This window comes from Columba livia, chromosome 9 (genome assembly GCF_036013475.1).
Source record: "Columba livia isolate bColLiv1 breed racing homer chromosome 9, bColLiv1.pat.W.v2, whole genome shotgun sequence".
Lineage (NCBI taxonomy): Eukaryota > Metazoa > Chordata > Aves > Columbiformes > Columbidae > Columba > Columba livia.
Genome location: NC_088610.1, coordinates 13,709 through 40,966, shown reverse-complemented (window position 1 = coordinate 40,966; position 27,258 = coordinate 13,709). Strand labels below are relative to the sequence as shown.

General features: G+C 51.5%; 1 protein-coding gene across 11 annotated transcripts in view; it reads left to right on the top strand.

Annotated features, from left to right (window-relative positions):
- The window catches only part of MSH4 (mutS homolog 4), a 28,787-nt gene extending 15,442 nt beyond the window's left edge, over positions 1-13,345 (top strand). For 4 of the 11 annotated variants that reach the window (XM_065073279.1, XM_065073277.1, XM_065073272.1 and 1 more), the window contains 12 exons: positions 92-166; positions 547-611; positions 1,156-1,325; positions 3,503-3,639; positions 4,036-4,139; positions 4,965-5,089; positions 6,187-6,387; positions 7,604-7,722; positions 8,294-8,422; positions 9,837-10,011; positions 11,653-11,741; positions 12,096-13,345. In XM_065073279.1, coding sequence (XP_064929351.1) covers positions 92-166; positions 547-611; positions 1,156-1,325; positions 3,503-3,639; positions 4,036-4,139; positions 4,965-5,089; positions 6,187-6,387; positions 7,604-7,722; positions 8,294-8,422; positions 9,837-10,011; positions 11,653-11,741; positions 12,096-12,281 — 1,575 coding nt within the window. In that variant the 3' untranslated portion in view covers positions 12,282-13,345. Of the gene's footprint in view, positions 1-91; positions 167-546; positions 612-1,155; positions 1,326-3,502; positions 3,640-4,035; positions 4,140-4,964; positions 5,090-6,186; positions 6,388-7,603; positions 7,723-8,293; positions 8,423-8,799 lie in introns of all 11 variants that reach the window. The other 7 variants (XM_065073274.1, XR_010474517.1, XM_065073275.1 and 4 more) reach the window with 7 other exon arrangements.
- Positions 13,346-27,258: the final 13,913 nt, after the last annotated feature.

Sequence of the window (27,258 nt, the reverse complement as noted above, 5' to 3'; positions counted from 1 at the left end):
TAACAGTATGAGTTCTGCTGGTTCTTAAGTACTTTTTTTGAACAGGTGGATATACAAACACTTCCAATATTTGTTTAAAATTTTTCAACAGGTTAAAACTGCTGAATCAAAAATAACTAATTTAATCTACCTGAAGCATACTCTGGAACTTGTGGAACCTCTAAAAGTAAGCTATCTCTGTCATTGTTTTAGAATAAAGTACAGAAGACCATTTTGTCCTTAATTTTATACAGTGCAGTTTGTTAAATTTCATAGATTATAGAATGTCTCAAGGATTGAATCAACAAAAAAAATTACTTTGTGTCTTGCAGAACACAATACTGCCAATGTGGTCTGTTGTCTTAAGCCAATTGAAGTATGCATTTGAGTCTAACACTTAAGAACTGAAATCCTGTCATAACAAACATATAATCGAAACCCCTGCTCAGACTCTCGTAGCTGCTTATGCAACCACTAAGAAGCGTCAGAGGATCTAAAAGCTTTCAGTCCTCTAAAAGGGCTACAAAAAGAAGTAACCGTTTATGTCCACGTTCTAATCTTAAACAGGCTGCGTTAAGAAGCTGTGACACGTCGCTGCTGAAGGCTTATTACCATTGTCTTGAAGATACAAGGTATTTATCGTATCCTTTAGCTAGTATGTTAGAAACTCTAAGAATGTCTGTAAGATTAAAGATGTTGCAGCTTTGCCTATTTGTAGTTACAAGTATAGCTTAATTATTTTGCCTAAAAGCTGATTTTAATTATCAAACATTCTAATTATCTACTAACAAATAAATACAGGTAGAAAAAGCAAAAAACCAAGGTTAGCTATGATACTGCAGTTGCTGATGAACTGCACTCAATTAGAAATTATTCTTAAAAGACAGAAGTAATGGTTTCCTGGAGTCCCCATAATAGTGCAAAAGTCAGCTGTTGGCTGTGTATTTGAGAAAGAACTTATATCTCCCAAAGATTTTAATTGTATCGATGGTGAGACTTAAGTATAATCATACTTAATTCAGAGGCAAAAACAGACATGACATTTAGTGTTTGGTTTAACAGTAGATAATTTGCTTCAGTTATTTGTAATACTCTTATTTGTAATTTGGGGATTATATTGCAAATACAAATTGTAAAGTGTTATGTAGCTAATTAGCAATACAACTAATTTTGCAGATTTGGAATAATACTTGAAAAGATTACAACTGTAATTAATGATGATACAAGGTACACAAAAGGATGTCTGAATATGAGGACCCAGAAATGCTATGCTGTGAAGCCTAACATCAATGAATTCCTCGACATAGCTCGTAGAACATACACAGAAATTGTTGATGACATTGCAGGTATTTCTCAACCGAGTTTCTATTTATTTGGAGTTCAAAGTGCGTTGCACCTGGCGTATAGAAGCCATGTAATCATATGATTATAACATTTTCCTATGTAAAAAGTGTTTAGTATTAACATAAACTAATTGTCATTTATAATTAATTGAAGTACTTTTGAGGTACATATTGAGATTCTCCTTTTGTAGATAAAACTTCAATTTTATTTTAATGAAGTTGAACAATTATATTGTGATTCCTGTATTTAAAACTCTGTTGTTCCTTATCCTCTAACAGTACAAAAAAGTTAAAGTAATGTAGCTGAGTTATTCCAACTAAAACATTCTGCATAAAACATATAAATCTTTGGTTTAGCTTTTTGAATTGAAATATCTGAGTGAGTTCTTTATTCTTTATATTTCAAGCAGTCTTGATCTGTCTGTGGACTACTTTTTGGCCAAGCTATTGAGAGTAGGAAAACACAGACAAAAGGAATTTTAGCATAATGTCTCTTCCTGTGCATTAGAAACCTTCCTGTTTATCATTAAGTCAAAACAGAAGGAAAAAAAATCAGCTGGAATGGATCTCTTTTTTTAAAATTTAGAATGAAGTGTTGATTTCTAGCTAAAGGAGCATCAGAAACTTTAGCATCTGTCATATGTTGTGAGCTTCCTGTTTTCTTCTAGTCTGACATTCTACGTATTGAAAAGTACAAATGCTGTTGTTTTTTATTTCCTAAACCTTCTGAAATTTGGCAGCTGCTAGGATTCCAGAACATGTGAACAGATATGTTCACCTTAACCGTTTTCACTGTAGCGCACATGCTTGCAGAAGGGATTCTTCTTTCTTTTCCGCTTTACTGGATTAAACTCTAAGGGACTCCAAGAATGAAATACTGATGTCATGTACGTGGACTTCTCTGAGGCTTTTGGTACGGTCCTCCTTAACATCCTTATCACTAAGTTGGAGCGAGATGGGTTTGACTGATGGACCAAAGAATGAGAGGTGGATATGAGATGGATAAGGAATTGGCTGGGTGGTCGCATCCAAAGAGTTACAGTCAATGGCCTGATGTATAGGTGGAATCTAGTTATGAGTGGTGTCCCTCAAGGGTCCGTGCTAGGACCTTCATCAGTGACACAGGTGGTGGGACCGAGTGCACCCTCGGCAGGTCTGCAGGCAGCACCCAGCTGAGCGGTGCGGTTGGTTTGCTGGAGGGAAGGGGTGACATCCCGAGGGACCATGACAGGCGTGACGAGTGGAGCTGTGTGAACCTCCTGAAGTCCAACAAGGCCAAGTGTGAGGCTCTGCACTTAGGGCAGTCCCTGGTATCAGTATAGGCTGGGGAGTGAGTGGGTTGCAGAGAAGGACTCGGGAATACCTGTGGACAAAAAGTTGGTCATGAGCCAGCAATGTGTGCTTGCAGCCCAGAAAGCCAAGTATCCTGGTGTACGTTGGAAGAAGTGTGGCCTGCAGGTCAAGGGAAGAGGTTCTCCCCCTCTGTTATGCTTTGGTGAGACCCTGCCTGAGCACCGTGTCCAGCTGCGGGGTCCCCAGCACAAGGCAGACAAGGGCTTGGGCAGTGAGCAGCAGGGAAACACCACTAATTCATGGCATCCTTTCTTCTCAGAGGAGCACCACACTATGATCCTCTTTGCAGTATTCAAAATTCCTGTGATTTAACAGGACAAATTCTTCTATCATCCAACAGTTTCCCACATATGGTATCTTTCTCAGCTAGGAACAAGATGGATTTAAGGAGGGGGTTGCAAATGTAAAGCATTACCCGTGGTGTGTGGAAAGAAGATCCCTCAGAGTCATGAACTGGTTGAAAACTGAGAGTCCCCAGTTGACAGTTGGTATTCTGTCTACTAATTAGATAGTGACACTAATTGCTTGAGCAAACTTTCCATAGTTAGGCGCACCTGGGAGTTGGTTGAATGCATGAACTGTCTTTAAAGAACACGTGAATTTATCTGATTCTCCACTGGAATTTTTCTCCCAATAGCTTTTTGCCACCAGATTTGTTGCATTAATATGTTACTTACATAATTCCCTGAAGACCCACCTCTAAAGCCTCTTGTCATGTTACTTACCTGGCACATTTCATGCCTATAAATCTCAGCAACAGTGTGCATCTTTGTACAGCACAAACGCGTATGTGTCATTTGGGTCAAATCTTTATTTGCTGTATGTAGGTATGATAACACAACTTGCAGAAAAGTACAACCTACCAATGAAAACAAGTTTCAGCTCCGCTCGTGGATTTTTTATCCAGATGACTGTTGATTGTTCAGCGTTACCCAATGGCCAACTTCCTTCGGAATTCACAAAGGTATCGGGACTAGATTTGTTGTTTTGTAATATGTTTGTATACTTAATGTATAATACATTTAAAAAGGCGCACATCATACAGTAATTTAGGCAACAAATTATTTCAGTGATGATATCTGGAAGTAAATGAAAGTATAACTGATAATCTTATAGCTGCCCTACTTGTAGCTAATATGGTCAGAAATGTGCAATTATGTGCAGTTATGTTGTGTGTAGATGTGAAGTTGTATACCTTACTGATAACTGCAATCTATTGTATTTTTTTAAAATAAAAATTGATATGGGAAAAATGAAACCAGGTGGTGTTTTTTCCGCCCCCCACATTGTTACCAGTTTGCTTTAGAAACTGATTCTGATAATATGGCAAGTTCTTATTGTTGGTTTGAATTCCCTGTAGATCACAAAAATGAAAAACACATATAGCTTCACTTCAGCTGATTTAATAAAAATGAATGAAAGATGTCAGGAGTCCCTGAGAGAAATATATCACATGACCTACCTGTAAGACCATTTAAAACTATTTATTATGTGCTAACTGCATTTACTTTGTCCAATTAACAGCTAATTGCACATTTTCTTAAAGCTATCTTTCTGTTAAGTTATGGCTACTTACAGAAATAATCCAAAGCGACACTGATCCGGTGTCCTTGAGTCAAAAAACCCTCACAAAGTGTGTGTTGTACTAAACATGACTACAAATATACAGGCATTTATTAATAAGGGTGGCCTTCATATTTACTAATTTTTATGGGTGAATTATCTACAGAAAATGACATGATGCATTAATTCTGTAATGCAGAATTGTTACTTTTAGTCCATTCCTCGCGTTCCCAGCAGAACTGTCTGTTCTGTGCTGTCCTTGCTGCGGGTCGGTTGCTGTGCTGTCTGGCTCAGGAGACTCACTGGGTGAAATGTCGCATGTCAATTTTATGGACGTTCTTTCTAGAAACTCTGTGGGGTTTTTATTAATGTGAGGGCCTAGAGGAATTAGAGTTGCACTGACGTGTTGATAAAACACACTTGATTCCATAGCTGTATTTTTAGTTCATTCTCTTGTGAAGCTTTCTTATGAGCTGTTGGCATTTGAGCTGTGTGTCCTGTCTGATAGCAGAATTTGACCTGAGATGGCAGTATTAAGATTGGAATTTGCTTGAAATAAATTTATACATTTGCTTGTATCTGGCAGAGATGATTGCCATTGCATTTTATGAGTAGCCTCCTGTCCTGATGTATGGAGTATGAACATTATGAGCTTGCTTTATTTCTCCAAGTTGTGTAAAGTGACAGTATGTACTGTGCAACAATTAAATCAGTGTCTCATTTCAGAATAGTGTGTAAACTACTGAACGAGATCTATGAGCACATTCATTGTCTGTACAAGCTGTCTGACGTTGTGTCCATGCTGGATATGTTGCTCTCATTTGCCCACGCCTGCACTCTGTCTGATTACGGTAAGTTTCTCCATTGATTACATGATTATGGCCAGATAAAGACCCTCCTGTTGGAGAATATCCAGGCTGTTTGGTCCGGTTCCCCAGCTGCTAAGCCCACACGACTTCTTTTTTTGGTCTCCGTAGGCTTTAGGTGAGTGTCTCTGGTCTGCCATTGCTGGTTTTGTGCTGATCTTCTTTCTGTCTCCGTTCACTGGAATTACATCCTCCATTCAGCCGCTGCGGGTCTGCACAGCCGGTCTTTTCAAGACAGCCGGTTTAAGCGTATTCTATTCAAAAGAAAGAAGTCTTTGAGCACTCTGAGTTTACAGCTCTGGTCCGAAAGGGCACAAGTTAATACAGGTGGATCAACGTTATGTAAAAAACAAAATGTGGCTACTGTTGTTTATCTGCTACAATTTCTGTAGCATTTTTAGACAATTTTAGACAATTTTAGATTCTAAGGAATCCAGGATCTTGTGCTTACCTGCATATTGCTCATTCTGCACATTGTCTTCGATTAATGCTGACCTGAGGTATTTATCTGCAGTACAACACGGTGTAGATACTAAATCAGGTATGGAAGCCATCTCAGGAGTTGGATTAGTCATCATTACATCAAAAATAGAAGGAATGCTATTTCCTTGCTTCCTGTGCTTGTGTAATAAGGCATATATGTAGTAGTAACGGAGTTCCTGACCCCTACACTTCATATGCTTATAGCAGTGTAAAAATTTATTAAAATTAAACTGGCTTTCAGGTTTTCTGGTGTAATTACTTTTCAAATTTCGCTTATGGTATTTTTCTTTATTACTGGAGTCCAATCCCACTTACAACAGAACACAAACACAGAATGTAGATTTGGAAATTAAGTGTTAGTAATGAGATTGTTTTTGTAGTAATAAATCAGGAAGACTTTCATGACAATCAGAATCTATACCTGACAGTGGCTGGTAATTCTTCACAAGTGCTGCATGTTAGTCTTGCTCACTAAAAGAAAGTAAAAATTGGGGAATCGGGACCACAGCGTTTGAATTCTGCTCTGCAAGAATTACTTTATTTCAAGTAAAGGTTTCCATACTAACTCTGCAATGTTTTATATCCTTTTTCTCGTTTAGTTCGTCCAGAATTTACAGATACTTTAGCAATCAAACAGGGATGGCATCCCATTCTTGAAAAGATAGCTATGGAGAAACCTGTGTCTAACAACACATACCTGACAGAGGGTAATAATTTTGCCATTATTACAGGACCAAATATGAGTGGAAAATCAACATACCTAAAACAAATTGCACTCTGTCAAATTATGGCACAGATTGGTGAGTATTAGTAATCTTTGGCAGCACGTTTATTGTTTTTTATTTAAAAATATTTATGAATTTGAATTATTTGGCTTGTAGAGTAAGATTCTGTTTAAATAGTAACCAGTAATTTTCAGTCTTCTGTTGCTGACAGAGGCCACTGCAAGGTTTTGGGTCTGACACGGGAAAGTTCTGGGGCGCTTTCTGTGTATCTGGAAGCCTCCTCGGTGTGTCTATGGGAGGAGCACAGTGGTATTGCCTGAATTCTTTGGAGCTCGTTAACCCCGCCTGGCACATCGTTAGGCTGACAGCCAGTGTCCTCCAAGTGTCCAGGCCTGTGTGCTCGTCATCCCAAAGAGCAGAGGAGCTTGAGCACGCCTCGGTGATACAGAAAAAGAGAAATGTGCTTGCAGCCAAGTAGAATTAATATATAACCAACTATTTCAAATAAAAGTAATAGTAAATACTACAAGGTTCTATCACTAAAATTATGAAAGTAAACCAGATATTTTTAATGTCTAACAGACTCATCCCTATACTCAGGAGCTATTAATGATTTTTATCTTAAATATAAAGATAAAGCTTGTAGCACAGGAGAAAGACCTTAGTGGGGTAACCCTAATTCTAGAATGAAGCTACTCAGCAGTGGAGAATAAAATTTATCTGCTATGTGTTTGTGAGTCCGGTCCCCAGCAACTGCAAGTTCTTGAGGGATTTCTGTCAAAAACGTGAGTTTAATAGGAATAAGGGAGACCGTAAAGTCTTTTGACAGGTTTACTTTTCTATTCGATACAAGTAACAAGCCTCAAAGACTGATAAAGGCAATATAATCTTATTTTTGGGAAACTGAGATTCCTTGGGATTAGTAATTCAATGGCTACAGAAATATCAATTAATCCTAGTATTTATTTTCACTTTTGCATCCCTTTAGACTGACACACAGCTTCAGGCGCATGATTTTGTAAGGTTTTATTGACAAGCTTCTTTAATTGTGGTATCTATATAGTAAATTTTTCTTATAAAGTGTTGACTGAACATAATCTTACGAAACTTGGTAGAACAAGAACAGGATGTATTCTCTACACTGCGTGAAGACGGAGTGTAAATCTTCTTTGGTGTTTTGTTGTTGGTTTTGGTTTTGTTTGTTTCTTTGTTTTTTCCCCACTGGCGTATTCAGGGAAACTGGCATTTATGGCACTGGTATGAGAAAACTAATATTTTCTTTGTGTTGTAGGTTCTTATGTCCCAGCAGAGTATTGTTCTTTTCGAATTGCAGAGCAAATTTTTACCAGAATAGGTATGGATGATGATATAGAAACAAATTCTTCAACATTCATGAAGGAAATGAAAGAGGTATTAAACATAGCTAATCCAGGGTCAAAGGCTCCTTTTTACTGTTAAACTAATAGAAATTGTACTAGTGTGTGCATATATATATATATATATTTTTTTTCACTGAAAGAGTGTACTTTGAAAAGTAGTCAAAAAATTGACCTTTCATCTGTTACCTTGATGATAAACCATAGAGAACCAGGCACATCTTAAATGAAAAGATATCTGAATATGAATAAAACTCAGTGCTCTGTTGGACAGAAGTTTCAGTGTTTTGTTATTTCCTAGACCTTAAATGATTATTTGTAGGAGCCTAAGCCCTCTCAATTCCCTCTCCCAAACTGACGTGATTTGGAGGGAAAGTGATACATTCAGCGGAAAAGAGGGAGTGCTGCAGTGTGAGTCTTTGCTTGATTAGAGTTGGTAGCTATTTGAAAGCTGTGAAAAGGTAAAATTTGTGGATGTGACAAGGTTTTTTCAAATTTCTGTGTTTCATCTGAATAACAAAGTATTCCTATTAGCAATAGCGTGCCTATTAGGGATTTTTTAAAGAGCATTTATAGGAATGATAACACATTAAATATTTTTCTAGATAACATATATCATACAAAACGCTAATGACAAATCACTTATCATCATTGACGAACTTGGCAGAGGTACCAGTGCTGAAGAAGGTATTGGCATTTGCTATGCTGCCTGTGAATATCTGTTGAATTTAAAGGTAATTCTGTTTTGAAAAAAAAACAAAAGCCACCTTATAATTATTTTCTCATACTGAAAGTAAAGATAATTTTTTCTCATAATTTACCTTGAGTTTTGTACAGATTTCTTGCCTAAATATGATATTTTTCATAACTGGTGAAAAGTAAGAATTACGGTGATGAAAAAACGCTGGCAGAAACTGTGCTTCAGTTCACTGGCTGCTGTGGTTTAACCCCCGTGGGCAGCCCAGCCCCACGCAGCCACTCGCTCGCTCCCCAGCAGTGGCTATGGGACAGAATTGGGAGGGTAAAAGTGTGAAAACACATGAGCTCGCTACAGACAGGTGTGCGTTCAGCAGAGCTGTGTGTGCGATTCATCCGTGCTCCCCGTCCCCAGGTCAGCAGGACTTCAGCACGCATCACAGTGACTTGGGAGGGCAAACACCCTGACTCTGAACACCCGTCCTTTCTCCATCCTCCCTGCAGCTTTTCTTGCTGCGTCGTTGCGTGATGTCCCTCGGGCCGGCGGGGTCAGCTGTCCCGGCTCTGTCCCCTCCCAGCCCCTGTGCAGCCCCAGCCTGCTCTGGCGGGGCAGCGGCGGGACCAGAAGAGGCCTTGATGCTGCTCAGCCACAGCTGAAACATGGGTGTGTTACCAGCACAAATCCAAAACGTAGCACCGTACAAGCTGCTGTGAAGAAAGCTGATGCTGGCTCAGCCAAAACCAGTGCAGTGGTCGCCATCTCTCTCCAGCTGGCTCGCAAGCTTGCGTTTCTGTCGAGAAAGAGAATAACCCGGTCCTGGTTTTGCTCAAAGGTGAACCTCTGTACCCAGCTGTTACCGCTCCAAAGGACAGCGCTAGTTCTGCACAACTTAGGCGTTGGTCACAGGGGTGAGAGGCTTGTTCAGAAGAGTGGGAGGTGGTTTCACGTGGGTCGGAAGTTTCTCCTCTGTTCCCAGTCGTGGGATCAACCTCACGCTGTCATCGGCTCTGTGCAGGGAGCGCGTAGGTGTTTTGTTTCTCTCCAGAGTTTATTCAGAGTACTTTCGTGGTTCGGTTTGAAAAACTCGGATATTTTCTGTGGCTTGTACTTTTGGCAAAACATTCCTTGGGAGTATTAAGGCAACCGTTTGACAATAATTCTATTTAACCCTAGTCAAATTTTGTAAGCATCATGGATTTCCTGTTACTTCTGATATTCTTTTCCTTCTATTGAAAAAGGAATGGGAAAATCCCCAGTTGGAAAAGATATCCTTGCCAATGATAGAACTCGGGGCTTAAAGATTTTAATTTGCTTTAGTAATTTAAAGACAAATTTTCAGTGTTTTCGAGGAAAACCTGGATATCTGTGAGATAATTTAATTTTTCTTATTTATTGTAATTTATTCCAGGATCATTTACAAAATAAATTTTCTTTCTTGTTTCCTTATTTAGGCATTTACATTGTTTGCTACACATTTTTTGGAACTGTGTCATATAGATGTTTTTTATCCCAATGTGGAAAATTACCATTTTGAAGTGCAACATGTGAGAAGCAGTGCTGGAAATAAAGAGAAAATTGCTTACACTTACACACTCTCTAAAGGCTGTACGGAGGAAAAGAACTACGGTAATGGGTTCTGCTAAGACTTTAACTTAGTCAAGATTGTAAAAGATACTATGTCAGTTATTAGACATCTAAGAATATTTTTCTGCTGACAGATTTCTGCTGAATTTGTGTCTCTGTCATAGAGGAGCAACTGCAGATCTGTAGGATGTTCAAAATTACTTGAGTGTTTTATGTAACCATGTAGTGAAATAGTAGTTTGGGGTAACATGGAGAACTTACTCATTTTTTTTCACTATGAAATTTCATGTAATGTCGGTAGCTACTGGATGCACCTGGATGAGGCGAGTTGTTGTGGGCACACAGGGCTCGGTGAGCTCGGGAGGGACTGAAGGCTGTGAATGCCGAGGTCTGTGTCACAGAGAGCTCTTCGTGTGTCTGCCATACGCAGTGATTTATCAGTTAAATAGCAGCTTGGCCCTTTTTGGTTAGCAAAAGGGAATCATGTTTCTTGAAAAAAGGTCAGGAATTTTACTGCATCAGCCTAAGGCTATTTGGGGAGGTTCCACTAAAGCATCAGTGTTTTCTGGAAATGGGGTTTACTTCTCTTTTAACTTCAGAATAAATAACACTGAAGACTGTACAGATTGGCAGATTATGGGTCAATAAAGAAATGAGTGAGTGACAGTAAGGAATAACTACATGTTTTAAAGAGTTACAGAGATCCTGGTTTTCAAATATGAAATTCTGAAGTGGGATCCTTGATTTAGGTGACATTTAATCAGTAGGAAATTAGCAAAATGTGACTTGTGCAAGGTAGTGGTAATTGAAGACTACGAATTATTCCAGTCAAACTTCAATTAACTGGATTGAAAAGGCTTCATTATCAGAATTTCAGAATGAGCTCCTTTACCTTTGGCAGCACAAGCTCAATTTCAGATGCTGCAACACCACTCACTCAGAAAAACCCTTTGTTGAGAGAGCGTTCTCAGAGAACTGGAGACCTTCAGTAACTCTGTCTTGGCATTTGGCTTTACCTTACGTGAGCAAAGCTGTGTTCCAGGAAAGCGTGCAGCGGCCCTGCTTGACCCTTGTCGTTTTTAACCCTACACTGTGAAAGCACGGGCCGGGGCACAGATTTTCCCCAGAACAGCCAGGGCCACAGGCAAATGAAAAAGTAAAACAATAATCATGTCAGTGCAGAAGAAATATTTCACATCTCTTTCTTACCCGGAGTATCTGGCAGTTGGAGTAGAAGCTGGAACAAGACATGCGTGTCCGCTGGATGTCTGGATTTAGTGGAGAGCGTATTTAGCGCAACTTCAGTATTTTCTGGCCTGCCAGATTCAAAAAACGAGCAAACAAACCAACAAAAACGAAACGGGGAAAGCTGTTAACACCGCTGTGCCATTTCTGTTCCTTTGACCCCTGATGTGTTCCATCTTGCCCAGTTACAGTGTTGCCAGCAGTAACTTTATGTGGGACTGTATCTTGGAAGTAGCATTTCAACAAATTAGACATTTTATTTTGTAACTCTCAAAACCATATAGTTTACTTAAAAAAAAAAAAAAAGACTAAGAAAAAAATAGAATAAAATTATTTTAATAACAATGAAAACTTTAGAAAGCAGGCCAGGTTAATTGTGGCAAACACTGGAACGCAAAAAATTTAAATAATGTCCTGATTTGTGTTTTATACGTTTAGGGTTAAAAGCTGCAGAAGTTTCCTCCTTACCATCATCCGTAATTCTGGATGCAAAGGAAATCACAAATCACATCGCAAAACAAATTTTGGTATGTGGCGGAAAATTATAATACTGTAATTTGCCATTTTCCGTGCCTGAAAAATGGCAGAAAAAACCCAAATATGTTTTCAGTTTCTGAATGGATAAAGAATAAGCAGTGCCTATGGTTTCATGAAAATAGATGGGTATTTCCGGAGCTCGTTATCAAAGATTATACTGAAGGTCACCGTTAGGTGACAACACAAAGCAGTCCTTAGGGTTAAGGAGTACTGGATGTAATGTTGGTGTACAAACCAAGAATCAGGAGATCAGAAATAGCCTGGAAAATAGCTAATATTGGTATTTTAATAACAGGACATCGTTGATTTCATGTGTTAATACATGCGTGTGTTTGTAAGAACAGCACAGGCAGAAGGGTCCTCCCGAGATGGTGGAACAGAGAGCTGTGTACCAGTTAGCGATGAGGCTGGTTCAGACCGCCAGGAATTCTCGACTGGATCCAGACAGCTTGCGCATATATTTGAAAGGCTTGAAGAGAAAGTATGAAGCCAGTTGTCCTGCACCTGGGCAAAATGATGAGCAACAGTAAGGCGTAACATAGGCTGTTGTTCCAGCTTTTATGGCTGCAAGATGACTCTGTTTTTTCCATAGTATTAGAAAACGCTGCTTTTCATGTGTTAATAAATTATTATACTCAGTACTGAAAGGCCATATCCTTCATGCTTTTTCCCCAAAACATACCTGAGATAAGCATTTACTTTGTATAAGGAACACGGTTCTTTTTGATAATGAGCTATATCCCTTTCATTATTTTAGAGACAAAAAAGTTGTATAATATTTACCATTTTCTGTGTGATATCTCTGGTGTTGTATGTCTTACATGTGATACTGAAGATCCTGCCTAGCACAAAGCAGCCGTTGAGACGGACGGTCCGCTTGCCGGGCGCGGGCGAGCCCCCGTGTGCTGCCTCCCCCGGCGCCGGCTGCGCGGGGCGCGTCCCGCGGGCACGGGCAGCCCGGCGCTGCTGCTGCGCCGCCTCTGCTTAGAAACCAACAGTAGAGCAATAAAAAGTTGAATATCCTTACTTGTGTGTTGGTTTCGTTGTTGGTGGTGGTGGTTATTTTTGTTTGGTTTTGTTTGGTTCTTTGTCTATTATATAATGCGTATTACACAATACAAAATGTTACATATGCATTGTATTTGAAAAAGGATAATCAGAGAAAGAAATTGAAACCAGTAAAAGGTTTGTTGAAGAACAGATATTGGTGTAGAATACACAGAACGTTAGATCAGAACTGTCCCTCCGTCAATCCAGGGTGGGATCCTAATGTCCTTATATCGGGGGACAGGCTCAATTGGTATGGACAGTGCATTTTATATGGGATTAGACACGCTGTGCCTAAAGCTGTAAATATGCCAAAGGCTTCTGAGACTAAACAGGATCGTCTGTGCCTCATTTGCTACACCCCTTTATCTGTTTACCAAATTACGACTTAGACTGTATTTACCATTGTAAAAATAAAGCTTTCCCCCTTTAATTTTTGTCACATATTGTAATTAATAGAGATATTGAAGCCCGTCCTAGCTAAACTGGAAAAAAGCAGCCATGTGTATTTTTAAATAAAGATTAAATCAAGTCTGCTCGCTCATTATCTTTAAGCGTTTTACTGTGGTCACCTCCCTCCCCAGGTTTTGTGTCTGCGGTATCAAGGCCTGACACCCACGGCCACAGGGATGAACCACCACGGGCACAGCACCAGGAACCCGCCTGTTTGTGTCCAGGATATCCACTCCAGCAGACACTGTTAGTAAAAGAGCACATCATGGAACTGGAAAACCCTCCAATTGTGTCATTGTACACATTCACTGCTCTTTTTTCTGCTTTATACCCCTTGTAGCACACGGAGCCTGATTTTCCTTCTCTAGGGCCTTTCTCCCGGTTCACCGCACTCGTGTGATCGTTGCGCTGCACGTGGGCAAAATCAGCCGTGCCCTGTGTTTCTCCTGTAAAATAGTAAGAACGGTAATATAATTAGGCCAGGAACTGCCCGCACAGGGAATATTTGAAGGAACCCACTCCTAATGTATTGTTAATTAGTACTTGCATTATGGATTAGATGCAATAAAAATCCATACTTTCTTTTATCCTTTGCTTCACAGGAGGTGGTTGAACTTTTCTATAGCAGATTCAGTCACCTGTTGTAAAGCAAGATGATCATCTCCTGTGAGGAAGCAGGGTAGATTTATCCATACTCTATAAGCACCATCAACGAGCTATATAGAGTAAGATCTTAAAAACAAACAAACCAACAACAAGAAGCTAATGATAAAAACAACAAAAGAGGCAAAAAACCCCAAACAAACCAACCCAAAAGCGCAGAGGCTCCTGAACGCCCCCTCTCAGTGCTGTGCGGTCCGTTTCCCAGGGAGCCCGCGGGGTGTCCCCACAGCCGCAGACACAGGTGACCCGGCTGGGTGGTGCCCGCAGAGCACAGTTTGTGTGACCCGACCCGCTGGGCTGCCTGGGAAAGCCGGGGACAAAGGGCCGGGCCGGGGCAGCGGGAGGTTGGTTCCAGCTCACGGAGCAGCTCGCAGCGGCTGCGGAAACAGCCCCGAGCCGGGACGTGCCCCCGGCCGTGTGCTCCCGCCCCACCGCGCGGGTGTCCTGGCTCTGGGCATCGTGGCGCAGGATCGTTTGAGAACCGTTCCTGACCGTGGGTGAGGGCTGGGACTGCCCCGTAACTGCCCAGAGCCGAGTTGTTGCTGCAGACAAGACACGGGCACAGGCACAGGCAATATATTTTACTAGGCCAGAAGACATCTTGAGGAAAAACAATACTTTATAAATGTCGGGGTTTTATCTGTTATCAGTGTGTCTGCCGTGTGCGCGGCTCCGGGAAAGCGCGTTCAGGGAGCTCCGGCTGCCCCCGGGCCAAGAAAAGGCCCGCGCTGCGGGGCCCGGGGGGCGCTGCGTGACCGCGCCCGGTGCTGCCGCCTGGTGGCCACAGCCCGGTACTGCAGCTGGGGAGCGGCGCGCTGTGCCCGTGCCGGGGGACGAGGGGGCGCTGCCGCTGCGGGCGGGGTCGTGCCGGTCAGAAAGGGGGGGCAGCGGTCGGACGAACTGCCGGGAGACAAAGAGGCCCCGGCTCTCCCGGGGCAGCCGCGCTGCGAAAAGAACGGGCGAGGCGGCAGCAGGAGGCGGCGGCGTCTCCTCAGTCCCGGACACAGGGGAGAGAAACCTGCCGGACGGAGCTCCTTCGGGCTCTCTCTGTTCACAATGAATTTATGGGTAGGTGACCAGCCGCCCCCCTTTTCCGCGTGAAGCAGAGGAGCGCGGTTCGTTGTCGCCTTTTAAACGCGGCGGCCGGAGGGCGCGGGGGAGGGTCCCGGCAGGGCGGCGAGCCGGCGGGTGAGGATGCAGAGCGGGCCAATCAGATGGCGCGGGAGGGCTGGAGGAGCGGAGCGCTGGTTGGCTGCGTAGGCACGTCAGTTGCCTTTCTGTCTGCCAATCAGATTGCCCGGGGGGCGGGCGTCGAGGGCTGGGTACTGCGCATGCCCCAAAGAGGGAGCGCTGATAGGCGGAGAGATGCTGATTGGCGTGCCGCCCGCAGCCAATGATGTTTCCGAAGAGGCGGGCGTAGTGGTGTCCCTACTGCGCATGCCCCAGCCGCGAGCGCTGATAGGCGGAGAGAGAGGTGATTGACGTGTCCCGGGAAGCCAACCAGATTGAGGAAAAGGGGCGGGTGCTGCGGTCTCCCTAGTGCGCATGCCCAATCCGCTAGCGCTGATAGGCGAAGAGGGAGGTGATTGACGTGTCCCGGGGACCCAACCGGGATGCGGCAAGGGGCGGGTGCTGCGATCACCCTACTGCGCATGCCCCAACCGCGAGCTCTGATAGGCGGAGAGGGAGATGATTGACGTGTCCCGGGGAGCCAACCGGGATGCGGCAAGGGGCGGGTGTTGCGGTCTCCCTACTGCGCATGCCCAAACCGCGAGCGCTGATAGGTCCGCGGTGTCTCGGGGCCGGGGCCGGGGGGGGGGAGACCGGGAGCGAACGGGAACGGGGGTCGGGGCGGCTGTGGAGCGCTCGCTGCGGCCGGCGCCCGGGCATCGGGAGGCGGGCGGCTCAGGGCCGCCCTTCGTGAGGTTTCCCGGAGGCGGCAGGAGGGCGGAGGGGAACGAGGCGACAGCCGGGGACCTCCCGCCGCGGGCGTCTCCGGGGCGCGGCGGCTGTCGGTGCCCGCGGAGCCCGGCGGGACGGCGGGGGAGCGCGAGGGGCACGGAGCGGCGAAAGAGGCGGCAGGTGAGTGCGGCAGCGGCGAGGGTGACCGTGCCGTTGGAACGGGGGGAGCGGGAGGGGCCGGCGCGGCGCGGAGGCGTTCGGTTCCGGTTCCCCCCCCGCCCTTACGGCCGCGCTGGCGAAGCTGCTGGGAGGCGTGCGGTCCGGAGCCGCGTCTCCCTCCGGCGCAGCGCCCGTGCCCGGTGCGGCAGCCCCTCCGGGAGCGGCGCAGCCCCCGTCGGTCGCGGGGACGGTTACAAGCAGAGCTAAGGCGCGGTTGCGGGCGGGCTGGGTGGCGTGGCGAGCGGGGCGCCGCTTCGGCGGGAGCTCGGGGCGAGCCCCGGCGGGTTCCGTGTCCTGCGGGCGCGGCTTTCGCGCCGCGGCTCTCTCTGTGCGCTTTTTTGTTTGGTCGCGTTTGTTTTTTGGGGTTTTTTTGGCGGGATTCCCGCGAAACGCGGCACGACCGCTCGCCCGGGGCTGCCGCGGCGGGTCTCAGTGGCGCCGTCCTGTGGGCAAAGCGCGGTGCTGCACCCGGCCGCCCCAACGCGGTGCCGCGGCGCGCCTCGGTGCTGCCGCCCTGTGGCGAAACTCGGGTACTGCAGCGCCCGGCAAGGGGGGGGGGCAGAGACGCCGATCGAGCCGCGGGGGTTCGCGGTCGGGTCTGTGCGTGCCGGTGTCCGTCCCCCCCCGACGGGGGTCAGGTCCCCATTGGTGTGCAAACGACATCCCTCCCTCGGTGCCTCCTTAAACGTTTAATGACGTAAATATTGCTCCTGCTAACGTTGTCGGCGCGGCTTCTTTTCTCAGTGGATCCGTCCGGCAGTCGGTGGCCCACGGTTGCTCGGCAACAGCAGAAGCGGATTGAAGGGACCGGCCGCTGGAGGATGCCGAAGCCTCCCGGGTCAGCGATGGGAGCAGCTTTGCGTAAAGCGAGGGGTACGTGAAGCCGGGCGTGCGGTGCCGACCGCCCAGCAGGTAAGGGAAGCTAAAGCTTTACCTCCAGGGACTTCTGCCCAGAAAGCTGAAGCAATTGCTCTCGCGTGAGCTGTAGAGTTACGCAAAGAGAAGAAGATTAGTAGCTGCACTGATTCTAAGCAGGTTTCTTGAAGGGTGCGGGCCCTTGAAGCCGTTTGAAAAGAATAAAGTGTATTAACGGCACAAGGGAGGCAGATTAAACGTGATGCTCCGGTTGCTGGAAGCTGTGCTGTTGCTAGGAGAGTTGCCGTCACGCGTTGCAACGGGCCTCAGAAGGGAAACGCTGCTCAGGAAACTGGCAATAAATTGGCAGGCGCCGCTGTCAAACCAGCCACCGAGAGGACAGAGACCGGTACGGAAGCCGCGTCTCTGAGCCCAGGTGGCCGTGTCCTCCAGCCAACGTCAGGGAACTGTAACAAAGAGGATAAGCAATTAATAGGAGATTAATAGCCCGATCAGAATTAGGGTCCAAAGGAGCCGTCACCGGCGACGGGAGAGCAGCGGCGCCTCGCGGCGCGAGGAGCTGACGCGCTCTGTCGAGATCGGACGAACAGGTAAGAGCGAATTTAGAAGCTCTGTGCGAACGAGGCAATGGGAAACGTGCCTAGAAAACCGTCTTGATGGTGCACACGGGGTACAGACAAGAGCAGCCGGACGAGGGAAACGTACCAGGACGACGCTGGCAAAGGGAGTTCTCCGAGCTGCCTGGAAAAGGGGGGTGTCGATACCGGCCGGCACGAACGGCTCCCTTCTCGGGTCGGCCGGAAGCGTTGCCGTGCCGGGGGGCGGCTGCCGGCCTGCGGGCCGGGGCTGCGGCTGTTTGGGGCGCTGCCCCCGCTTTGTTTTCCTCGGGGAGCCCCCCCACGTTCGGGGGCTTGTGGGACGTGCACGTGCAAATGACACGGTGTTCCCAGCTGCTCTGTTCTCTGCCTTGTTTTTTCAGGTGCCTGTCCCTGTTTTCTCTTCCCGCTTTTGAAGAGAAGCTGCCGAGTGAGCGTACGCTGCGGTGAAGTTCTACAAGATGCAGCCCTCAGGAACCGGTTGCTGTGGGGTTGCTCGTGCGGCCAGCTTTTGGTGTCGGTTGTTCCGGCGCTCCGTCGCGGTGTAGAGCCGGCCCCGTACGTAGCGGTGAGGCGTACCGCAGTTCGGTTTGATTCTCGGATAGGCCTCGGCTCTGACTGTGCACTCGAACGCCAAAACCTACAGCGGAAGCTGCGGTGGCTTTAGTGTGCAAGGGGCGCGAGCGCCGTGAAGCCGCCCGTGTGGCCGAGCGTCCCGATCGCGGCGCTGAGCGTTAGACGGACTTGAGCCGCGTGCCGGAATCGTTTTGTTTTGGAGAGGGCGGGATAAACCTGGAGCACAACTTGTGAGGGCGGTACGTCGTGGGCAGGTTTTAGTATTGCCTGTGGAGTGCCGCTAGAAGCGTTCGTAGTTCTTGCTTGTCTCTGTTACAAGATGAGCCGTGTCGTCCTGCGTGACGCGTAACGGGAGGACGGCGCGGTAGCGGTGCTCTGCAAAAGAGCCCGTTGGGGGGTATTTTAGCTCGCGGGAAAGGGATTGGGGAACCACCTGGTGGGAATGCGAGGAGAGCAGCCCTGGCGGAATCTGAGGAGCCGAGGCCGTTGTATAAATTGGACAAGGAAGGAAAGGCTGCGGGCAAAGCGCGGTGCTGCACCCGGCCGCCCCAGTGCGGTGCCGCGGCGCGCCTCGGTGCTGCCGCCCTGTGGCGAAACCCGGGTACTGCAGCGCACGGCAAGGGGGGGGGGCAGATGCCGCGATTGAGAGACGGGGACGCAACTTGATGCAAGCAAAGTGTCCACTTTATTGCTCTTCACACAATTCTTTTATACTGTTACATGCATAACAACTACTATCGTGGATTATGCTGATTGGCACAACAATTAATTATCTCATACATATTACAAAGGCTGAGCTCATGATAGGTTAGTAAGAGCATGCAAATCTGTCCTAGCTCCTTGTTACTATCGTGTCCTGTGTGCTGGGCAAGCTTTACAGGCTGCTTTCTCACAGCCACAAGGTCCTGTTGCTAAACAGGACATTCCCATCTATCATCACAAGTTTCTGCTCTTTGTGCTTACATCTGCATGTTGTAACTTTTCACGGCCCTTAGTAATTTTCCATGCTAACACAACAGGTCTAGTAGCTAGAACTAGCATATTAACTATAGATATATATTTTTGCTAATATCCTATAAGCCTAGATAACCCACAGGCAGAGACGCCGATCGAGCCGCGGGGGTTCGCGGTCGGGTCTGTGCGTGCCGGTGTCCGTCCCCCCCGACGGGGGTCAGGTCCCCATTGGTGTGCAAACGACACCCCTCCCTCGATGGCTCCTTAGGAGGGTTAATCCCAGTCCTCGTTCTTTTGGCAGCGGCGGGTCTGTGACCTCGCGGGAAGCCCAGGCTGCTGCACAGAGCTCGTCGGGAGCGGGAGCCGCGGAGGCGGGGGGCCTCGACGAGCCAGAGCTGCGTCAGACGGAGGGGGGCGCGCGTGCTGCCCGGGGGACGCGTCCGGCGGAGCCGGAGTGACCTGCGGCGGCAACGAGCGGGAGCCGCTCGGAGCTGGAGCGGCCGTTGGCCGCGCCTTCCCTGGGGAGGTGAGCGCGGGGAGCCCGGCCTCTCTCTCCCTCGGGGATTAAACCCGCGCCCGTCCGCGCCCTTCCCGGGGGCGGCGGCGAGGCGGGTTCCCCCGGCTCTCCCGGGGCGGCCCCGCTGCCGGGGGGCGCGGGCGAGGCGGCGGCAGCGCCTCCTCGGTGCCGGGGGGCGGAGGGGAGAGAGACCTGCCGGCCGGAGCCGCGGGGCGCGCGGCCCCTCGGGCAGGGCGCTCCCGGTCTCTGGGCCGCGGGCCGGGGGCGGCAGACGGGTTCGGGTGCTCTGGCCTGCTTTTTAGCCAGCGTGGCCTTCTCCGCGCCGTGAAGAAAATCCCGCGCGGTCGATTCCGCTCGCCGCTCGGGAGATGCCGCGTCTCTGGGGCCGTGGACTGGGGAAGAACGTTTGCGAGTTGGAGGGCGCTACAAGATATTCCGTGGGGAAGCCGGAGAAGAGGCAAATTGGCTGCCAGCGGAGTTGCGTTCCTTCGGTTTAGGACGTTCAGCTTGTCCTTCCAGAGAAGGAGCAGTCACTGGTAGGACCGAGAGGCGCTTTTAAGCGCGTGATCGGAATTGGAGCCAAATGGCACTCGACGTTGCCGCCGTGGGTCTTGGCTTTCAGTGGTTTCCCCGCGGCTGCCTGGTGTTTGGGAGCTCGGAGCGGGCATTTTTTTTTCCCCCAAGGAGAGGCTCTGCTTGAAACAGAACTTGCTTGAAGAAGACAGACGAGGCGGGTGAGGATGCAGAGCGGGCCAATCAGATCGCTCGGGAGGGCTGGAGGGGCGGAGCGCCGATAGGCGGGGAGCATGGCAATTGATGTGCGTAGGCAGCCAATGAGGTTGCCGGGGGGGCGGGCGTTGCGGTGTCCGTACTGCGCATGCCCAACTTGCGCAGTCCTCAGTCAGGTCCGACGCTGAGGCGGGCACCTGGGGGCGGAGCGCGGGAAGGAGCATCCAATAGGAGGACGGCGCGGCGGGGTGGAAAGCAGCCAATCAGAGCGCGCCGTCTCAATCCCGTTTGAACAGCTGCCTCCCTGGCAAACGCGTCCGTGGGGTCCCGGGGCGGGTAGCGGGAGTTAACGGGGAAACGGGGGTCGGGGCGAGGGAGGGGAGGCTGTGGAGCGCTCATTTTGGCCTCTCCGTCCCTTTTGCCTCTCTCTCCCTCTCTCTGTGTCTCCTTGTCTTGCTCCCTGTCCCTGTCTTTCTCTGGTAAGCTGACCTGCTCTTTGCCCTTCTTTTTTTGTGGAATCACAGGCTCCTCCTGCTTGGAAAAGACACGTGCAGTTTTAAATTTGGGTTTGAACTCTAGGGTTTTTTTTCCCCCATTAGCGTAAGTGGACGGCACGTTGTCCTCTGGCTCAATCCCCGTTCTGTTCCGTGGAGCCTTCAGTTTAGGATGTTCAGGTAAGACAGTTTGTCCTTCCAGAAAAGGAGCAGTCACCGGTAGGACCGAGAGAGGCTTTTAAGCGCGTGATCGGAATTGAAGCCAAATGGCACTTGACGTTGCCGCTGTGGGTCTTGGCTTTCACTGGTTTCCCCGCGGCTCCCTGGTGTTGGGGAGCTCGGAGCGGGCACGTTTTTTTCCCCGAGGGGAGGCTGTGCTTAAAAAAGAACGTGTTTCCTCAGAGAAGTGCAAGTCCGTGTGCGTAAGACAGACAAAAACCCCAGCCAGCCTAGTCAAGTTCTGAGCGTGCGTCTGTCAGGCGGCTGCTTTACGTTGAGGAGCGCACGGCCGTGCAATGGTAAGGGCGAAGGGCAAGGCAAGACAGAAGGGTTTTTCCTGCTGCGGGTGACCAGCCGCCCCCCTTTTCCGCGTGAAGCAGAGGAGCGCGGTTCGTTGTCGCCTTTTAAACGCGGCGGCGGCGGCGGCGGCAAGCCGAGCGGCCGGAGGGCGCGGGGTGGGGGGGGGGGGGGGGGGTCCCGGCAGGGCGGCGACCCGGCGGGTGAGGATGCAGAGCGGGCCAATCAGATGGCGCGGGAGGGCTGGAGGGCTGGAGGAGCGGAGCGCTGGTTGGCTGCCTAGGCACGTCAGTTGCCTTTCTGTCTGCCAATCAGATTGCCGGGGGGGCGGGCGTCGAGGGCTGGGTACTGCGCATGCCCCAAAGAGCGAGCGCTGATAGGCGGAGAGATGCTGATTGGCGTGCCGCCCGCAGCCAATGATGTTGCCGAAGGGGCGGGCGTTGCGGCGTCCCTAGTGCGCATGCCCCAGCCGCGATCGCTGATAGGCGGCGAGAGAGGTGATTGACGTGTCCCGGGGAGCCAACCGGGATGCGGCAAGGGGCGGGTGCTGCGGTCTCCCTAGTGCGCATGCCCAAACCGCGAGCGCTGATAGGCGGCGAGAGAGGTGATTGACGTGTCCCAAGGAGCCAACCGGGAAGCGGCAAGGGGCGGGAGCTGCGGTCTCCCTACTGCGCATGCCCCAGCCGCGATCGCTGATAGGCGGCGAGAGGGCTGATTGACGTGTCCCGGGGAGCCAACCGGGATGCGGCAAGGGGCGGGTGCTGCAGTCTCCCTACTGCGCATGCCCAAACCGCTAGCGCTGATAGGTCCGCGGTGTCTCGGTGCCGCGCCGTGGGGGGAGACCGGGAGCGAACGGGAACGGGGGTCGGGGCGGCTGCGGAGCGCTCGCTGCGGCCGGCGCCCGGGCATCGGGAGGCGGGCGGCTCAGGGCCGCCCTTCGTGAGGTTCCCCGGAGGCGGCAGGAGGGTGGAGGGGAAGGAGGGGACAGCCGGGGACCTCCCGCCGCGCGCGTGTCCGGGGCGCGGCGGCTGTCGGTGCCCGCGGAGCCCGGCGGGACGGCGGGGGAGCGCGAGGGGCACGGAGCGGCGAAAGAGGCGGCAGGTGAGTGCGGCAGCGGCGAGGGTGACCGTGCCGTTGGAACGGGGGGAGCGGGAGGGGCCGGCGCGGCGCGGCGCGGAGGCGTTCGGTTCCGGTTTCCCCCCCCCCCCCGCCCCCCCCCGCCCTTACGGCCGCGCTGGCGAAGCTGCTGGGAGGCGTGCGGTCCGGAGCCGCGTCTCCCTCCGGCGCAGCGCCCGTGCCCGGTGCGGCAGCCCCTCCGGGAGCGGCGCAGCCCCCGTCGGTCGCGGGGACGGTAACAAGCAGAGCTAAGGCGCGGTTGCGGGCGGGCTGGGTGGCGTGGCGAGCGGGGCGCCGCTTCGGCGGGAGCTCGGGGCGAGCCCCGGCGGGTTCCGTGTCCTGCGGGCGCGGCTTTCGCGCCGCGGCTCTCTCTGTGCGCTTTTTTGTTTGGTCGCGTTTGTTTTTTGGGGTTTTTTTGGCGGGATTCCCGCGAAACGCGGCACGAGCGCTCGCCCGGGGCTGCCGCGGCGGGTCTCAGTGGCGCCGTCCTGTGGGCAAAGCGCGGTACTGCACCCGGCCGCCCCAACGCGGTGCCGCGGCGCGCCTCGGTGCTGCCGCCCTGTGGCGAAACTCGGGTACTGCAGCGCCCGGCAAGGGGGGGGGGCAGAGACGCCGGTCGAGCCGCGGGGGTTCGCGGTCGGGTCTGTGCGTGCCGGTGTCCGTCCCCCCCCGACGGGGGTCAGGTCCCCATTGGTGTGCAAACGACATCCCTCCCTCGGGGCCTCCTTAAACGTTTAATGACGTAAATATTGCTCCTGCTAACGTTGTCGGCGCGGCTTCTTTCCTCAGTGGATCCGTCCGGCAGTCGGTGGCCCACGGTTGCTCGGCAACAGCAGAAGCGGATTGAAGGGACCGGCCGCTGGAGGATGCCGAAGCCTCCCGGGTCAGCGATGGGAGCAGCTTTGCGTAAAGCGAGGGGTACGTGAAGCCGGGCGTGCGGTGCCGACCGCCCAGCAGGTAAGGGAAGCTAAAGCTTTACCTCCAGGGACTTCTGCCCAGAAAGCTGAAGCAATTGCTCTCGCGTGAGCTGTAGAGTTACGCAAAGAGAAGAAGATTAGTAGCTGCACTGATTCTAAGCAGGTTTCTTGAAGGGTGCGGGCCCTTGAAGCCGTTTGAAAAGAATAAAGTGTATTAACGGCACAAGGGAGGCAGATTAAACGTGATGCTCCGGTTGCTGGAAGCTGTGCTGTTGCTAGGAGAGTTGCCGTCACGCGTTGCAACGGGCCTCAGAAGGGAAACGCTGCTCAGGAAACTGGCAATAAATTGGCAGGCGCCGCTGTCAAACCAGCCACCGAGAGGACAGAGACCGGTACGGAAGCCGCGTCTCTGAGCCCAGGTGGCCGTGTCCTCCAGCCAACGTCAGGGAACTGTAACAAAGAGGATAAGCAATTAATAGGAGATTAATAGCCCGATCAGAATTAGGGTCCAAAGGAGCCGTCACCGGCGACGGGAGAGCAGCGGCGCCTCGCGGCGCGAGGAGCTGACGCGCTCTGTCGAGATCGGACGAACAGGTAAGAGCGAATTTAGAAGCTCTGTGCGAACGAGGCAATGGGAAACGTGCCTAGAAAACCGTCTTGATGGTGCACACGGGGTACAGACAAGAGCAGCCGGACGAGGGAAACGTACCAGGGCAACCCTGGCAAAGGGAGTTCTCCGAGCTGCCTGGAAAAGGGGGGTGTCGATACCGGCCGGCACGAACGGCTCCCTTCTCGGGTCGGCCGGAAGCGTTGCCGTGCCGGGGGGCGGCTGCCGGCCTGCGGGCCGGGGCTGCGGCTGTTTGGGGCGCTGCCCCCGCTTTGTTTTCCTCGGGGAGCCCCCCCACGTTCGGGGGCTTGTGGGACGTGCACGTGCAAATGACACGGTGTTCCCAGCTGCTCTGTTCTCTGCCTTGTTTTTTCAGGTGCCTGTCCCTGTTTTCTCTTCCCGCTTTTGAAGAGAAGCTGCCGAGTGAGCGTACGCTGCGGTGAAGTTCTACAAGATGCAGCCCTCAGGAACCGGTTGCTGTGGGGTTGCTCGTGCGGCCAGCTTTTGGTGTCGGTTGTTCCGGCGCTCCGTCGCGGTGTAGAGCCGGCCCCGTACGTAGCGGTGAGGCGTACCGCAGTTCGGTTTGATTCTCGGATAGGCCTCGGCTCTGACTGTGCACTCGAACGCCAAAACCTACAGCGGAAGCTGCGGTGGCTTTAGTGTGCAAGGGGCGCGAGCGCCGTGAAGCCGCCCGTGTGGCCGAGCGTCCCGATCGCGGCGCTGAGCGTTAGACGGACTTGAGCCGCGTGCCGGAATCGTTTTGTTTTGGAGAGGGCGGGATAAACCTGGAGCACAACTTGTGAGGGCGGTACGTCGTGGGCAGGTTTTAGTATTGCCTGTGGAGTGCCGCTAGAAGCGTTCGTAGTTCTTGCTTGTCTCTGTTACAAGATGAGCCGTGTCGTCCTGCGTGACGCGTAACGGGAGGACGGCGCGGTAGCGGTGCTCTGCAAAAGAGCCCGTTGGGGGGTATTTTAGCTCGCGGGAAAGGGATTGGGGAACCACCTGGTGGGAATGCGAGGAGAGCAGCCCTGGCGGAATCTGAGGAGCCGAGGCCGTTGTATAAATTGGACAAGGAAGGAAAGGCTGCGGGCAAAGCGCGGTGCTGCACCCGGCCGCCCCAGTGCGGTGCCGCGGCGCGCCTCGGTGCTGCCGCCCTGTGGCGAAACCCGGGTACTGCAGCGCACGGCAAGGGGGGGGGGCAGATGCCGCGATTGAGAGACGGGGACGCAACTTGATGCAAGCAAAGTGTCCACTTTATTGCTCTTCACACAATTCTTTTATACTGTTACATGCATAACAACTACTATCGTGGATTATGCTGATTGGCACAACAATTAATTATCTCATACATATTACAAAGGCTGAGCTCATGATAGGTTAGTAAGAGCATGCAAATCTGTCCTAGCTCCTTGTTACTATCGTGTCCTGTGTGCTGGGCAAGCTTTACAGGCTGCTTTCTCACAGCCACAAGGTCCTGTTGCTAAACAGGACATTCCCATCTATCATCACAAGTTTCTGCTCTTTGTGCTTACATCTGCATGTTGTAACTTTTCACGGCCCTTAGTAATTTTCCATGCTAACACAACAGGTCTAGTAGCTAGAACTAGCATATTAACTATAGATATATATTTTTGCTAATATCCTATAAGCCTAGATAACCCACAGGCAGAGACGCCGATCGAGCCGCGGGGGTTCGCGGTCGGGTCTGTGCGTGCCGGTGTCCGTCCCCCCCGACGGGGGTCAGGTCCCCATTGGTGTGCAAACGACACCCCTCCCTCGATGGCTCCTTAGGAGGGTTAATCCCAGTCCTCGTTCTTTTGGCAGCGGCGGGTCTGTGACCTCGCGGGAAGCCCAGGCTGCTGCACAGAGCTCGTCGGGAGCGGGAGCCGCGGAGGCGGGGGGCCTCGACGAGCCAGAGCTGCGTCAGACGGAGGGGGGCGCGCGTGCTGCCCGGGGGACGCGTCCGGCGGAGCCGGAGTGACCTGCGGCGGCAACGAGCGGGAGCCGCTCGGAGCTGGAGCGGCCGTTGGCCGCGCCTTCCCTGGGGAGGTGAGCGCGGGGAGCCCGGCCTCTCTCTCCCTCGGGGATTAAACCCGCGCCCGTCCGCGCCCTTCCCGGGGGCGGCGGCGAGGCGGGTTCCCCCGGCTCTCCCGGGGCGGCCCCGCTGCCGGGGGGCGCGGGCGAGGCGGCGGCAGCGCCTCCTCGGTGCCGGGGGGCGGAGGGGAGAGAGACCTGCCGGCCGGAGCCGCGGGGCGCGCGGCCCCTCGGGCAGGGCGCTCCCGGTCTCTGGGCCGCGGGCCGGGGGCGGCAGACGGGTTCGGGTGCTCTGGCCTGCTTTTTAGCCAGCGTGGCCTTCTCCGCGCCGTGAAGAAAATCCCGCGCGGTCGATTCCGCTCGCCGCTCGGGAGATGCCGCGTCTCTGGGGCCGTGGACTGGGGAAGAACGTTTGCGAGTTGGAGGGCGCTACAAGATATTCCGTGGGGAAGCCGGAGAAGAGGCAAATTGGCTGCCAGCGGAGTTGCGTTCCTTCGGTTTAGGACGTTCAGCTTGTCCTTCCAGAGAAGGAGCAGTCACTGGTAGGACCGAGAGGCGCTTTTAAGCGCGTGATCGGAATTGGAGCCAAATGGCACTCGACGTTGCCGCCGTGGGTCTTGGCTTTCAGTGGTTTCCCCGCGGCTGCCTGGTGTTTGGGAGCTCGGAGCGGGCATTTTTTTTTCCCCCAAGGAGAGGCTCTGCTTGAAACAGAACTTGCTTGAAGAAGACAGACGAGGCGGGTGAGGATGCAGAGCGGGCCAATCAGATCGCTCGGGAGGGCTGGAGGGGCGGAGCGCCGATAGGCGGGGAGCATGGCAATTGATGTGCGTAGGCAGCCAATGAGGTTGCCGGGGGGGCGGGCGTTGCGGTGTCCGTACTGCGCATGCCCAACTTGCGCAGTCCTCAGTCAGGTCCGACGCTGAGGCGGGCACCTGGGGGCGGAGCGCGGGAAGGAGCATCCAATAGGAGGACGGCGCGGCGGGGTGGAAAGCAGCCAATCAGAGCGCGCCGTCTCAATCCCGTTTGAACAGCTGCCTCCCTGGCAAACGCGTCCGTGGGGTCCCGGGGCGGGTAGCGGGAGTTAACGGGGAAACGGGGGTCGGGGCGAGGGAGGGGAGGCTGTGGAGCGCTCATTTTGGCCTCTCCGTCCCTTTTGCCTCTCTCTCCCTCTCTCTGTGTCTCCTTGTCTTGCTCCCTGTCCCTGTCTTTCTCTGGTAAGCTGACCTGCTCTTTGCCCTTCTTTTTTTGTGGAATCACAGGCTCCTCCTGCTTGGAAAAGACACGTGCAGTT